The 15,450-nt window shown below is 42.4% G+C and overlaps 1 protein-coding gene across 1 annotated transcript in view; it reads right to left on the bottom strand.

Annotated features, from left to right (window-relative positions):
• Positions 1 to 9,843: 9,843 nt before the first annotated feature.
• LOC128732477 (doublesex- and mab-3-related transcription factor A2) overlaps positions 9,844 to 15,450 on the bottom strand; it is a 38,804-nt gene continuing 33,197 nt past the window's right edge. The window contains exons 5-7 of the mRNA XM_053825734.1: positions 10,382 to 10,799; positions 10,198 to 10,317; positions 9,844 to 10,135 (exon numbers count right to left, since the gene is read on the bottom strand). Of these exons, the coding sequence (XP_053681709.1) occupies positions 9,844 to 10,135; positions 10,198 to 10,317; positions 10,382 to 10,799 (830 nt within the window). The remainder of the gene's footprint in view (positions 10,136 to 10,197; positions 10,318 to 10,381; positions 10,800 to 15,450) is intronic.

Genomic DNA, 15,450 nt, shown 5'->3' on the forward strand with positions numbered 1-15,450 from the left:
TATAACATACCAAAGAGCAACTTTACTTACAATAGATAATAATTTTCAAGATCTATACATAGGCATAGGCTTTCAAGTAGCAAAACTTGATATTTTTTATCACATTAAAGGTGTATGCTTTTATTTAAAAACTAGCTGACCCGACAAACTTCGTATTGCCACAAATTAAACTGTGTTGTACATAAATCGTGAATCTCGGATGACCTTTGTCATAATCTCAAGTTTTGCAAGTTTCTGGGGAGTTCATGGGTGTTTTAATATACGAGTTTTCCTCACAGAAAACAACTCCCCCCATTGCTTAACCCGATAAAACAAAGCGGATAGTATTTAAATTCTTCTTCTTCTTCTTCTTCTTCTTTTTCTTCTTCTTCTTCTTCTTTGTCTTTTTCTTCTTCTTCTTCTTCTTCTTCTTCTTCTTCTTCTTCTTCAGTAGCATAGAGCCGGGGTGGCTCGTACTGTTTCAAGCTCTCGTCTCAATTCGACTCGGTCTTGGGCCACTCGTCGCCAATCCCCTACACTGATAATAAAACTTGGTTTATAGTACTAAAACGAGCGTTTGCTTTACGAATTCTTTCGTTGTTTTCTACCACGAAGTAGATTCGTAAAATCAGTCCTGAATGTTTTTTATATATTAACAAAGCTATGTTCGTACGAATTCTTAAATTTTACAAAATGATTCGTAGATTTTACGAATGTACGAAAAGGCTTTCGGTAAAAATAATACTAGATTTCACTATTTTCGGATAGGTGTCAGTATCCTATATTACCGACACCTATCGAAAAATAGCGAAATCTTTTTTATCTCCGAAAAAAAGCTGATTTTATCGGGAATCGAACTGAGCTCGTTTGTTATACTTCTTTACGAACAGCCGACGACGCCGCAAACCACAGAACCACAGGTACTGCATACTAAGAAGGTCATAATTGCACAAGTCTATTTTCTCTTCATACAATCTTCGCATCCCGTTTTCGTCGATAACGATGCCAGACAACAACCGTGCATCAAATGAGTTTTGATGGAAGACAGCTACGAATGTGCTCTCGTAGAAAATACGAACCATTCGTAATAACAGCATTTGCGGTAGACAATAAGCCTACGAATGTTTTCAAATGGTATGAAATTATTTTTATCAGCTACGAATATAGTTTTACGAATATTTTTTCAAACAAAATACGAAATTATATTCTCAGTGTAGTCGCCTCAGAAGTCGCAAATCGCTTTCGACCTGGTCGAGCCATCGTGCACGTTGGGCCCCCTGTTCCTGGTACCGGTGGGGTTATTGAAGAGGACTATTTTCGTCGCACTGTCGTCCGGCATCCTTACGACGTGTCCGGCCCACCATAGCCTGCTAACTTTCGCTAGATGTACGATGGGAGTCTCCCCAAGCAGTGCCTGTAGCTCGTGATTCATACGTCTCCACCACTCTCCGTTTTCAGTTTGTACTCCGCCAAATATCGTCCGCAGCACTTTCCGCTCAAACACGGCAAGGGCGCGTGTGTCCTCCGTAAGCAGCGTCACGGCTTCAAGTCCATAAAGAACTACCGGTCTAATAATGGTTTTGTACATTGTTAGCTTCGTGCGGCGGCGTATGCTTCCTGATTGCAGCGTTTTACGAAGGGCAAAGTAGGCCCGATTTCCCGCTTGGATGCGCCGCTGGATCTCCTTACTAGTGTTGTTGTCCGCGGTCACCAGCGATCCCAAATACACGAACTCCTCTACCACTTCTAGTTCGTCGCCGTCAACGGTTACCGTCCGTGGGAGGCGCGCGTTTGTTTCCTTTGAGCCTCTTCCTTTCATGTATTTGGTCTTCGACGCATTTATTTTTAGCCCAATTCTCCTAGACTCCGCTTTCAGTCTGGCGTAGATTGCCTCCGCCGTCGCAAAGTTCCTGGCAATGATATCGAAGTCATCTGCAAAGCCTAGAAGTTGGCTACTCTTGGTAAAAATCGTGCCTCTCGTTTCGATGCCCGCTCGTCGGATCACTCCCTCAAGAGCGATGTTGAATAGCATGCAGACCGTCACCTTGTCTCAACCCTCGTCGCGTCTCGAAGGGACTCGAGAGTGTCCCAGAGATGCGTACGAAACACATCACTCGATCCAATGTAGCTCTGATCAGTCGCGTCAGTTTGTCCGGAAAACCATATTCGTGCATTATCTGCCATAGCTTGTCTCGATCGACTGTATCGTATGCTGCTTTGAAATCAATAAAGATGTGATGCGTGGGCACGTTGTACTCCCGACATTTCTGCAAGATCTGTCGGATAGTAAAAAATTGATCCGTAGTTGCGCGAGCCCCCATGAAACCCGCCTGATAATTCCCTACGAAACCTTGTGCTATCGGTGACAGCCGGCGTAACAGGATCTGGGAGAGTACCTTGTAGGCGGCGTTTACCAGCGTAATACCACGATAGTTGCAGCAGTCTAGCCGATCACCCTTTTTGTAGATGGGACAAACCACTCCTTCCATCCATTCCTCCGGTAGCTTTTCCTCCACCCAAATCCTCGAAATAACCCAGTGTAGAGCCTTTGCTAGCGTTTCTCCACCATGTTTATAAAGCTCTGCCGGTAGGCGATCCTTCCCAGCGGCTTTATTGGTCTTCAGCAGCCTGATTTCTCGTTTGACTTCTTGGAGATCAGGTGCTAGGACATTACTATCTTCCATGGGCGCTCCTAGGTTAATTTCCGTTCCGCCTCCTTCTGCCATTGAGGTGTTCATCGAAGAACTGCTTCCACCTGTCGGCCACCTCGCGCTCGTTTGTAATTAGATTCCCTCCCTCGTCCCTACACATGTCAGGTTTCGGTGTGTAGCCCTTCCGAGTTTGGTTCACCTTCTCATAAAACTTGCGCGTGTCATTAGTTCGCAATAGTTGCTCTAATTCATCACGATCTCTGTCCTCCTTTTGGCGCTTTTTTCTCCTCAGGATCGTGGTCAACTGGTTCCTAGCTCGTCGGTATTTGGCCAGGTTCTCTCGAGTGGCAATACTTAAATAATTTTTCCAAACATTTTTGTTCTCCTCAACCGCTTGTTGGCATTCTTCATCAAACCAATCATTTTGTGTACTCCGAGGCTCAATACCTAGTGCCGCGGTAGCGGCCTCTCCGATGGCCGAGCGTATTCTGCCCCAACCGTCTTCGAGGTTTGAAGCACCTAACTCCTCGGAAGAAGGCAGTGCCTCATTTAGTACTCGTGCGTAGTTCTCGGCAGCTTGTGGGTTATCTAGCTGCCTGATGTTCAGTCGAGGAGGGCGGATTTGACGTGTCCGGTATACGGTGGACAGCTTAGAGCACACATGTACTGCTACTAGGTAATGGTCAAAGTCAATACCCGCACCCCGACGGGAGCGTACGTTCGTGATGTTAGAGAAAAACCGGCCCTCTATGAGAACGTGGTCAATTTGGTTCATTGTACGTTGATCAGGTGATCTCCAGGTGGCTTTGTGGATATCCTTGCGCGGGAAAAAGGTGCTTCGGATCACCAGGCCTCGGGAAGCTGCGAAGTTTATACATCGTTGGCCGTTATCGTTTGTGTAGGTGTGCAGGCTATGGGGTCCTACCACCGGTCTATACATTTCTTCCTTACCGACCTGGGCGTTCATATCCCCGATGACGATCTTGATGTCCCGTGACGAGCTTCCCGTAGAACACTTCTTTCTCATCGTCGGGTCTACCTAAGTGCGGGCAGCGCACGTTAATGATGCTATAATTGAAGAACCGGCCCTTTATCCTCAATACACACATTGTCTCGTTGATCGCCTTCCAATCTATCACGCGATCCTGCATTCCGCCCAGCACTACAAAGCCCGTTCCCAGTTCGTTGGTAGCGCTACCGCTCTGGTAAAACTGGGCCTTTCCGTCACGGATCTTCCATACCTTCTCTCCTTTGCGACAGATTTCCTGCAGAGCTACGATGCCGAGTTTGCGGGGTTCCAGATTATGCACGAGCTTGTCTCTGATGCTGTCGCGGACCAACGTAAACATTTTTGTAAAGTGAAAGAGCATTTGGTGAGAAGAATGAAAAAATGAGGAATTTCGATATGAAGCCCCATCAATGGCAGGAGGGACTCCAACTAACAACTATACCCGCTCGTTTGGTAACCGTGTGTTTTATGCAATTAAACTACCACCGCACCCTTACTTACTTACTTACTTACTTACTTACTTACTTACTTACTTACTTACTTACTTACTTACTTACTTACTTACTTACTTACTTACTTACTTACTTACTTACTTACTTACTTACTTACTTACTTACTTACTTACTTACTTACTTACTTACTTACTTACTTACTTACTTACTTACTTACTTACTTACTTACTTACTTACTTACTTACTTACTTACTTACTTACTTACTTACTTACTTACTTACTTACTTACTTACTTACTTACTTACTTACTTACTTACTTACTTACTTACTTACTTACTTACTTACTTACTTACTTACTTACTTACTTACTTACTTACTTACTTACTTACTTACTTACTTACTTACTTACTTACTTACTTACTTACTTACTTACTTACTTACTTACTTACTTTACCAGCAGAGAGCCGGGGTGGCTCTTGCCGTATGAAGAATTCCTCTCCATTATACTCGGAACTCGGTCCTGAGCTACTCGTCGCCAATTCGTTGGGTGTCTCGACACACACAAGTCGGCTTCGACCTAGTGAAGCCATCTAGCACGTTCGGACCTTCTATTCCTGGAACCGGTGGTGGAGTTCTTGAAGAGAACGGATTTCACTGTACAGTCGTCCGGCATCCTTGTGACGTAGTCTCATCGTAGTCTCCCAACTTTCACCAGGTGTACGATCGAAATCTCTCCAAGTAGTGCCTGCAACTCATGGTTCATACGCCTACGCCAGTCTCCGCTTTCCGTTTGTACTCCGCCAAAAATAGTCCGCAAAACCTTTCGTTCAAATACGGCAAATGCACGTATGTCTTCCGTAAGCAAAGTTACTGCCTCAAATCCGTAGAGTCCGTCCGTATTCTCAAAATTGAGCTTAAAATTGACATTGTAATTTGGTTTTCGACGCATTGATTTGTAACCTCATCCTCCTAACCTCCGTTTTTAGTCTGGCGTAGATTGCCTCCGCCGTCCCAAGTTTTCTAGTACGTAATGATGGTCGTCTGAGGTCGTCTGCGAAGGCTAGCAGTTGGCTACTTTTGTTGAAGATCGTTCCTCTTGTTTCGATGCCCGCTCACCGAATCACACCTTTAATAGCGATATTGAATTACATACAGTATAGTCTATCCCCTTGCCACATCCCTCTGCGCATCTCAAAGAGACTCGAGAGTGCCTTCGAATCACGTACGTAGCTCATTACTCGCTCCAGGGTAGCTTTGATCAGTTGCGTCAGTTTGTTCGGAAAACCGTTCTCGTGCATTATCTGCAATAGCTGTTAGCGTTCAACTCTATTGTATACTGTATTGATCAATCCATACAAAACTTTGAAAATTGAATGTGGGGGTGGAATGAGCAATTAAACCAAATTTGGTTGGAATTGGAGATGGTCGATTACAACGGGTAAGATCACTTGAGAGGAAATGATAGATGTCGTAAACTTAAAGGGGGACCCTACTCTGGAAAGTCGGAAAAATCGAATTTTATTTTTTTGCATTTTCGAGACGCTTATATCTTCAGAAATGTCATGCCAAAAGGATTTTTTAATATCTGATCTCGTTGAAAACTTACGGCAAATCTTGTGGAGTCACCTCAAGGGAAGTCCATTGCTGTACGAAACTTTCAACGCGTTTTCCCCGAAACCATGTTTCTTTAGCTGGTGGTACGTGTATCTCAGAATCTAGTGGACCGATTTTACTGAAATTTTTTTTCAGTGTGTAAAAATGAGCTATCTAAATTGTTACGTAGCCGTTTTTTGATATCTCCATTTTTTATGAGCTTTTAATTGGCGATTTTTGATGAAAAAGCACCTTTCTTTTGGAAAAATTGCCGCCATTTTGGTAATTTTTCGAATTTTCAAAAACCGCTACGTAACAATTTAGGTATTGACCTAAAGCTTCAAAATCATCCTTGAAATCCGTTCTACGATACTCCGTTGGTTTCCGGCACGTACCGCCAGCAAGGAACTATTTTCTAGAGGGCATTCACGCGCTCACCTGCCAACAGTATCATAATCACTATTCTGGTATCCAAAAAATTCAAAATATATCTTCAAATATACCTTAACCAATAACCAAAATACCCCAACACTTAACTATAATTCTAGCATCTGAAATTTTTTTACGAAAATCTATTAGTTTTCGGTCTTCCAGAGTAGGGTCCCCCCTTAAAAATGAAATTTGTCAAAAACCCCAAGATAGAATATTTTAAGACCTTCTTTAAATTCATTGTTTTGATCAATACTAACAGCCTGTGAAGAAAAGTCATGAAAGTGAAATAATAAGTGCCTTCGGACATTGCGTGCGACATTTTTGTAGGATTTGTCGGAGAGTAAAAATTTAATCCGTAGCAGCACGGGCCACCATAAATCCCGTCTGATACTACCCTACGAATTCTCTTACTATTGAGGATAGACAACGCAACAAAATCTGGGAGAGCACCTGGTAAGCGGCGTTGAGCAACGTGATGGGACAGACTACACCTACTCCTCCCAAATCCTTGAAATTATCCAATGAAGTGCCCAATGAAGTTCTTGGCCACGCTGTTGCCAACACAGCGCGGATACGCGGTTGTGTCTGGAACGCAACGTATCTGATTTGTTTTTGTCGTTTCTCTCCGGTTTTACAATCTTCATTTTTCTTTCCTGCTTTTTGTCTCATTTTTCCATCCCATTCCCATTGCCATGATTCTCCTTTTATATCCCATTTGAGCCCTTGTTACCGTTTTTCTCATTTCTTCTATCGGCTTTTCTTTCCCTCTCTCTCTCTCACTATTCTTCTTTTTCCTTTTAGTTTCTCTTGTTTTCCGTTCTGTTTTCCTTTTCTTGTTCTGTTTTCACTTTTTCTTTCCCGCTTTCCCATCTTTTCTGTCATGTTTTTTTCTGTTCCGTCTTTCCGTTTTTTCTCCAGGAGCAGCAAGAGACGGATCGTTCTCGATCCAATGGTAATTCATTGGTTAGGCAAAGGCAAGCACTCTCCATCTACGATTTTGTAACTTTTGGAACCAAAGAAAATTAAGCTTAGGTACTACATTCCGTTTTATAAACTTAAACTTTTGTTGTTAACTGACAGACTTCGCAGCCAGCTGTTAAGAGTACAGGACTTACTAGTACTACTATCTCATTGACTTTAACAGTCTCTCCCAGCTGAGATTCGAACATACAACGACTGGCTTGTTAGAACAGGGTTGTACCTCGAGGCCAGCTGGGAGTTTGGCTTGGAACTTTTGGAACCATGAATTAGAAATATTACCTATTCTGTCACTATTCAAATCCGGCCAAACAGTAGTACAACCACAGTGCCGTCACTCTGGTGTTCAAGGAGTGGAAATGGACCCTGTTAAGGCCGTTTGAGCAGATACTAGTCGCATGCAAAGGGTCAACTGAAGCAGAAGAATGCCATTGCAAACGACGAGGAGGTTTGGAATTTTGCTGTCAAGCAAGAGTTCAGTCTTTCAATAAGCATAAAACGTAATAGGGTATGTTGCTGCTTCGTCGTAATTGCCTATTCCCGTCCTATCCAAGACAAATTATTAAAAATATCAGCGGCTTTTATGACGCACAATGCAAAATTAGCTATTCCCTAATATTTTAGTTTGTTAACTATCATACGCGATTAATCAAAGTGAGCTGTGATCTATTTAAATGATTTTTATCATTGAAGAGTTCCTAGTAACCAAAGTTCCTTCGTTTTTCCGTGCGACGAAGAAGAACATGTCGACTAATCGTTTCAATTTCCGTCATTCATAAAATGAAAATAACTCATGCAACACATTGTCGTTATTCTGCAGCCGGGAAAACTTGCTTAACCTACAGAAATTTTGCAGAATAACACAAACATGCCGGTCTACACAAATACATGCGCGCTAGCTTCGTAAACATTATTGTAATTTTTAGTTCGGACGTAGAAAAATTTTGATGGACGGATTTTAAAACGGAACGACGAATTTAAGAAATAAAGATAGTTGCGTAATTTCAATAAAATGCTTTAATAATCGTTTTTTAGTGAATTCAAAGGGCACGGATCGGAAAATAAGTGTGTTTGAGTCATATCAGCACAAGAACTTTTGGAGTATTCATTAAATCCACCTAAGAAATGATGAAAATTTAAGTGATTTTCCTTACTACGACGGAAATTAGAAATAAACCCTACCGAATGTTTACAACAAAAAAAATTAAAACACAGTTTTACTTTAACAAGATTTCCGTCTCTCGTGCTTATTCTTTATTTTCAATGCCTAATCATGGTAGGGTCAAATAACAATTAAACTAAACGAATTACGATTATCACGAGCAGCAAATGTTCTAATTGCATTAGTGAAGAAGTAATAGTTTTCTACTTCATAAGAGAAATCCTTTAGCAGCGCTATAATCCACATCCCAATCCCAGTATAACCCATCGCACCACTACCGCCGGCGCCTTCGGTGCCCACTTGGCGATAAATTTTTAATTAATATCAGGCACCCCACCAGCTGATTCGATTTTGATTAACTTCTGCGTTAGAAACAAGCGAGTTTCGGCAGATGTTTCCCGGACGGATACACATACTCTGAATTCAAACGGACAAAGGAAATTGTTTCAAAAATACCTACCTCAAGAGTTCGCAGCAATGACATCCGGCTGATCCGATGATTCTAGGGAATGGAAACCAAGGGGTAACCACATCTCACCGATGACGACGACGGCGACGACGATGGCAAATAATCCGTGCTTCCAGCACAGCACAGCAGAATGAAGCAATAAACCGTATCTATTTCCCCTTTTTTGTCGTCCTCGGGCGGAACAGGGAGCGGAGAAAAATATGCCGACTTTATTTGCTATTATGAGAAATTAATTTGACACATAAAAGCGACTGGTGAAGGGTGCGGAAAAGGGAACCCAAAATAATCATGACGATGATAATAGTAATAATAATATCAGCGACAGCAAATTCACCCTTTATTCGTTTCCGGTTAGGAATGAAGAGTGATAGAGAGAACTGTGCGCCAATAGGGAACTGTATTAAATTTCAAGGAATTCGGCTTTTCTTCCGGCGGCCGCCGCCGGAGGAGGGATGGCCAGAGCCAGAGAAGAGAAAATTGTTGTGGGCATATTTTTCGGGACGATTATGGCACCTTCTTTATTTCACGTTTTTTTTTCTTGAGTAGATGTCTTAAGGCTATGTGTAAGCAGCGTTATTTGTTATATTTTATCATCATCTATTTTGCCGTACTGTTTACTATTAAGTTAGATTGTGTTGGCCACATAATTTGATATACATTTATGAAAGGAGGCTATCGTATGAGATTACTTGTATATCGATTTACTTGTATATTCAGCTCTGTTTTATTTCCTTTTTTTTATCTAAATTAGAGATATTATAGTATGGTTGCCTGGCATGGAAATGTATTTACCTAAAATTTTGAAACCATATTTTGGTACTAACCTTGCCGAACATAATATTACCTGACTATGTACAAAAATCAAAATCAAAGTGCTTAGTTTTTATACATAATTCTGTCTATTTACGTATTCAAAGGTTCTAACTTGAAACATGCGTCTGTTGCTTCAGTCTACGTGATAGTCGCTTAAATCTGTACACAGCATTTTCAAAATGTTTTTTTTTCTGTCTCCGAAGAACAATAATTTTATAAGAAAACAAATAGAGTACGATTTTATTTCATCCGTTACGTTTAGGCTATTGACGGGAAACATGTTTTTACAAATCAATGATTGTGTATTATTCTTGTCCTTCACCGCAGCTCCCTACGCCGCTGGTAGCCGAGGAGGAGGAGGCGCCATTCGCACCGGCGGCTCCACCGCCGGCATCACACTGTTGCTGTTCCGGATCCTGCAGAACCGTCGACAAATAACCCGTTCCACTGTACGGAGCCGACAGAAACCGCTTGGCGTGTGCGTGAGCTTGCAAGAAAGAATAACCACGGCTTACCGCCGGTGCTCCGAAGGCTCCCGGTGGCATCAGTGGCGAAAAGGCGGATTTGATCGGAAACGGAGGTGATGGCGCCGGTACGCTGTGCGAAAAAAAAACTTATTGATTATATGTTATACGGTTATTAAAGCTGTGGGGACTCACTTCATAGGCGAATGGAGACTGTCGTCTCCGCAGAGCATTGCTTCCATAGCCTGGACCACATCTCCCCTGTACCGTTGCAACAGTTGTTCCACCTCAGTCCGACGGCGGTTGGGAAATACTCTGGAAATTAACAATCTTTGGTAAGTATTGTACTTTAGAAGGATTTTGCAAACTCTAAACTCACCTTAACAAAACATCCACGGGGGACCTCGAGGGTGTCGGCGAACCGGCAACTCCCAGACCATGTTGATATTGTGGCGTATGTGTATGATATGGTAGAAATCCTAAACTGCTAGCCGCCGTGGTGTTTCCACTGCCATTTCCAAGACCATTGTTAGCCATTGGCGGTGAGCTTCGGTCTGGAGTTGTTTTTCGCGCTCCTCCTCCGTCTTTTTTAAGGCTAAGGTTTTCTGGGGCAACCGCATCATCTGGTGCCGAATCCACATCTAAATCCGATTCCGGTGAACTTGGAGGTCCATTACGCGACGGGGACAGCTTCATTGGAAGCGAGAAAAGACCGGCTTTCAGCCGAGGGCTGCTGGGTGACGATTCCGATCCGGTGTCATGGTCCGTCTCCGTCGATAAGCGCTGCCGTTTCGAACCTACGAAGAAAAATGTTGAAAATGGTGATTAAACTAACATGTTTCTATACGTAAAAAAAACACTTTGTTTCGAAAGCTTGCTTTCGACAATCGGCAAATCAGTCCCCCCGGCACTTGAATATTCAAATTAGACTTAGAAGACACAGCGACAAGAGGCTGTGGCAATTCCAAGTACCCACCTAGGTTTCATAATTGTGAAGACATCACTCATCGAACAGGTTTTTGGAGGAGAAACTCACTGTTTTTTGCGCTTCTCGTTGTTCGCCCAAAAATGTGCAATGTCGTCTAAACAATCGAACAACAAAACATTATCCAAAGAGTAAACATGTGAAGTGGAAGCTACCGCCGATTCCATCGAGTGACTGTTAAAACAGTATACAAAAATGTCAGCCGAATCAATGTCAGGTGTTTCCCTGGTCGAGAAAAAAAAGCTTAACCAGAAGCCAGAAGGCACCTAAAACGCGTGTCTCGAATAGTCATTGATGTGGGCAGTAACCACTTGTCGTTGATAGGTGCTGAAATAACCAATGAAGAATCTTGAAGCGAAAAAAGGAGTCGCTAAGATCGACAAATAAGCTAGCATTTAACGGGTTTCAAGAGTTCGAGGAAAACGCATTTGACTGGTAAATGTTATTCTTTGATGATTTTGAGCTCCCCTCAGTCACTACCTGGTTGAGCTGCGCACGTCGTTTTTCCAAAATAAAAGGAAAAAAATGAAAAACGTTCTTTTAATTCTACTATATTTTATGCGACCTTTACAATTGAGTGTTGCCGGCAACCCGTCTTCGGAAGAACCGATCACTGCGGGAGGCAGCCTGATTCGTCTAGGTTTATACAGTTGAATCACTATATATAGAATGCCAGTGTCGCTGCGGTGCTCGTGATAAACATCACACATTTGAAAATTACGTATTTACACTGTATGCGCATATGTATGCGTGATCGATTTGAATCTGATTGTCAAACTAAAAAGGCAACCCAATAAAAAATCCTTCTACTTTTCCGTAAATCACGTAGGATAAATCACCCGATTTGGTCGTTTTAGGGTATTTCGTCGGCAGGAAAATTTTCTATTGGGCAATTTGACAATGTAGTTCCCGTATCCAAGACACGAACCAGCAACATGTTTGCCACCAAAATATCCATGAAACACCAGCGACACTGGCATTCTATATATATTGATTATACTGTTTATACGGTCTGCTAGGTCTACAGACTCTTGTTAGTTTTTCCCAGCCCTCGCGTCGACACACCGAGCTGGTACCGAATGGCCGAATAAAAAATAACCGAAATCCAAATGACCGAACTTTAACAACTGTCAACTGTGTTTTGGCCTTTTGTGAATCGGCCATTCGGTCTACTATGCCATTTGTTATTTCGTCTATTTGTTTTTCGACCATTCACAGGTAATCCGATTCACCATATATGCAATGCTTTTTAAAACTGAGTCGACTGGACCTCTCGAAAACTAACACGAATTGCCCAACGTCCATTATGCCTACATTACGCATCCCGCACATTATGCCTAACGTCCATTCTTATGTAACAATTCTAAAGGCACCTGGTTTCACTTGAATTTTATAAAGGTTTTGTTGTGTTATTTAACATTACCTCTAGATTTATTATGGTATTACGCAATACCAAGGGGTTACGAGTCAAAACACACTTATAGCTAGCTATAAAACCATGATAAAACTGTTAATAAAGCAAATTTTCTGTGGTTGCTATTACCACGATAAAATTAGTTGGCTGCACGACGTAAACAAATTGAGTAAGGGTTTATTTCTGCCATACTAGCGTAGGAAAAGAACCCTCACTCGGTTTGTTTATATTTTGCAGATTGGGCCTTTTGAAAAGTTGGTGCCTAGCTTACCATAAGTGTCGTGTAGCGCTAATCTAAATTAATCTTATTACGGTTGCTTGTCAAACCACAATAAGTCATTCCACGTCAAGTGATCGAGAAAAAGTACAAACTTGTAATCGACATTCTCGGATTTTCACCTAACTCGGCCAGATTGTTCGTTTTGGGTCAAGAAGCAAAAATCTCAAGTTTGGTGCCGATTGGACTTTCCCTCGATTTTTGGGAACCCCCCTTTTTATTAGAAAAAGCATCATTTTCGTCAAATTCGCTTATTTTCTTTTGCTCCATTCGTAAATATTCAATTTATACCACTGACCAACTGAATATATTTATTTTATTAAAACAAACATTTTTCGAAAATTGCAAAATTTCAATAGCGCGTTGATTATACCCACCTATTACATCAATATGTACGATAAAATTTAATGGGCACATGCTGCAACCCAACGAAGATTGCTCAAATTTTATTAAATATTCTACATTTTATTATGGTCGCTATAAAACAAATAAGTCATGATGATTTGTCAATAAAACATTACTGCTCACGGATGTATTTTCAATTTTACAAAGCAGGTGGGCTAATTTAGCTTTTACCAGAGCGAAAAACGAAAAGCTTTATTAAATTATGGCGATAGCTGTCAAGCAGCAAAAGCTTAATTAGTTTTATTGCCGCTTTCAGCAAAGTGTAATACAACTACTTGAGCTTACAACCTGATTCTTAAAGAGGTTGTGAAAATCTATGGTATGAAGGTATCGGGTGGTGAATACGGTCGGTGTTCGGCATTTCAACATGCAGAGGTCGCGGCTGTGAGCCATTCCACTGAACTGTCTAATTGAACCAGGAAGTCGGCTGAGTGGAGAGTTTTCCCCGAAAGCCGATCTCGAATTGGCGAACCGAAAAGCAGGTAGAGAGTGCTGATCGAGACATCCAAGCGAACGCACCTTTTCCGCTTGGGCGAGATGTTCTAAAGTGAGTGGCTTGACCACGTTAAAAGTAGCTCGGGTTCTTCAAGTTTCTTCGGTGAGCCGGAACGTCATCACTGAGTCTTCTGGAGTGGACTATTCCCCCTGGAGGGCCCAATCAGCACAGCGGACAACCAGACCGTTAAAACGGGATCGCGGCAGACGTCACCAAAGCCGCTAATCTTGTCCTTATCACGCACGCACCAGCGACTCGGTGATTGACCAGCATCGTTGACCATCCGGTCGATAGAAACAGCGGTTTGGGGACTCCTGGGCCGCAGGTATTCCCATTATTTAACACCGTAGACACCGATCCCGTGGAAACGGGATCACAGTGAGCGTTATCCAGTCTCAGCTTTAAATATAACCTCACCAAACCTCAACGAAGCGTCGAGTGGCCCGCTTCGTGACCCACTAGACGTGACCAGACCATCGTAAAATCCGGCCACGATAAACACGACCAATCAACGTATAGCTAACGGTACAGCGCCTCAGCGAAACAGAATTCGAAGAAATGGTGTACAGGGCAATTGTAGAGTTAATTATTATCTACAATATTATTGAAGAAAGTATAGTTGGACATCGTGAGGCACCTCGTATCCGCCGGATGTCAACGGTGAAAAGGGTACCTGACCAAAATGGATATGCAGGACCAGCAGGCAATCACCCAGAATCAGCAGGTAAAACTGCCAGTGAAAAACAAGCGTGATGTCATAGTTATAATAGATGACGAGACCTACTTTACATCCCCTCAAGGAAGTAAGCGATGACTTTTAAACTAAAAAAACGTCCTTTTGTCAGCGAAAAGGAAATACCCAAGCCGCTGTCCTTTTTCGGAGATTGCGGGAGATTTAGCGTACGAAATGCCTGCTGCAAATTATCGCCTCCTTCAAAAAGTATCACGCGAAGCAGGATGTGGTCTTCTGGTCGGACCTGGCATCTGCTCGTTATGCCAACAGATGACTAGACAAGATGGACCGGCAGAAGATAACCGATGCGGTGAAGACGGACAACCCTCCCAGCTGCGACCGAATGAAAATTTTTGGGCGAACCCCAAGCGGAGTATCTACTCCAATGATTTCGTGGTTAAAACAGCGAAGGTTCCGGCCAAGCGCCCTAAAGCGGCCCGGCTGGGTTATTTCTAATCTCATAAGAAATCTGGTAGAATCTTCGTAAAGAAACAGTAGCTATGAAGAGTAAACTTAATTATGCAAATACAATATGTAGTCAAATTATGAGTTATGAGAGGTCCAACAAATGACTCCTGAATAAGCCACGGAAAAAAGCATCACCCGAACAACGACGTGCTGCAGCACAGATTCCATCGAACAAGTTCCGTCCACGCAACTGTCATCCACAACAGGTTCGAAGTGCAAATATTTACCCAGCTCTCCGACCAACCAACTTGCTGCTGGTCACTTAGTAGGGCTACTGCTGGTGCAATAATCCGTACCGTACATGGGATGATGGTGACAACGTAATCACAATTTGCATAATGTATACATACTCGGGAAACATTTGTTGAATACAATTTCAGACCATAAGTTTCAACTTTATAACAATGTCAGAACAAACACTCTCGAGTGCGCGAGCGAGCGAAAAGCTGCCGTTCGGAGTTTGACGAAACATTACTGGTTGGCTCTTGAGAAGTAGAGTGTGATTTTTAAAAAAAAGAAAATGACTACAGTGAGACTCGTGAGATCTTTTTTTTTATTTGTGCTTTTAAAGGACATGAAATACTGTTATAAACTTAGTAAGAAGGAAGTTTCCTAACTCACAAACTGCTTTACTGAAAGCAAAAGTAATCCAATTGAATTTGCGTTTATA

Source organism: Sabethes cyaneus, chromosome 1 (assembly GCF_943734655.1).
Source record: "Sabethes cyaneus chromosome 1, idSabCyanKW18_F2, whole genome shotgun sequence".
NCBI lineage: Eukaryota > Metazoa > Arthropoda > Insecta > Diptera > Culicidae > Sabethes > Sabethes cyaneus.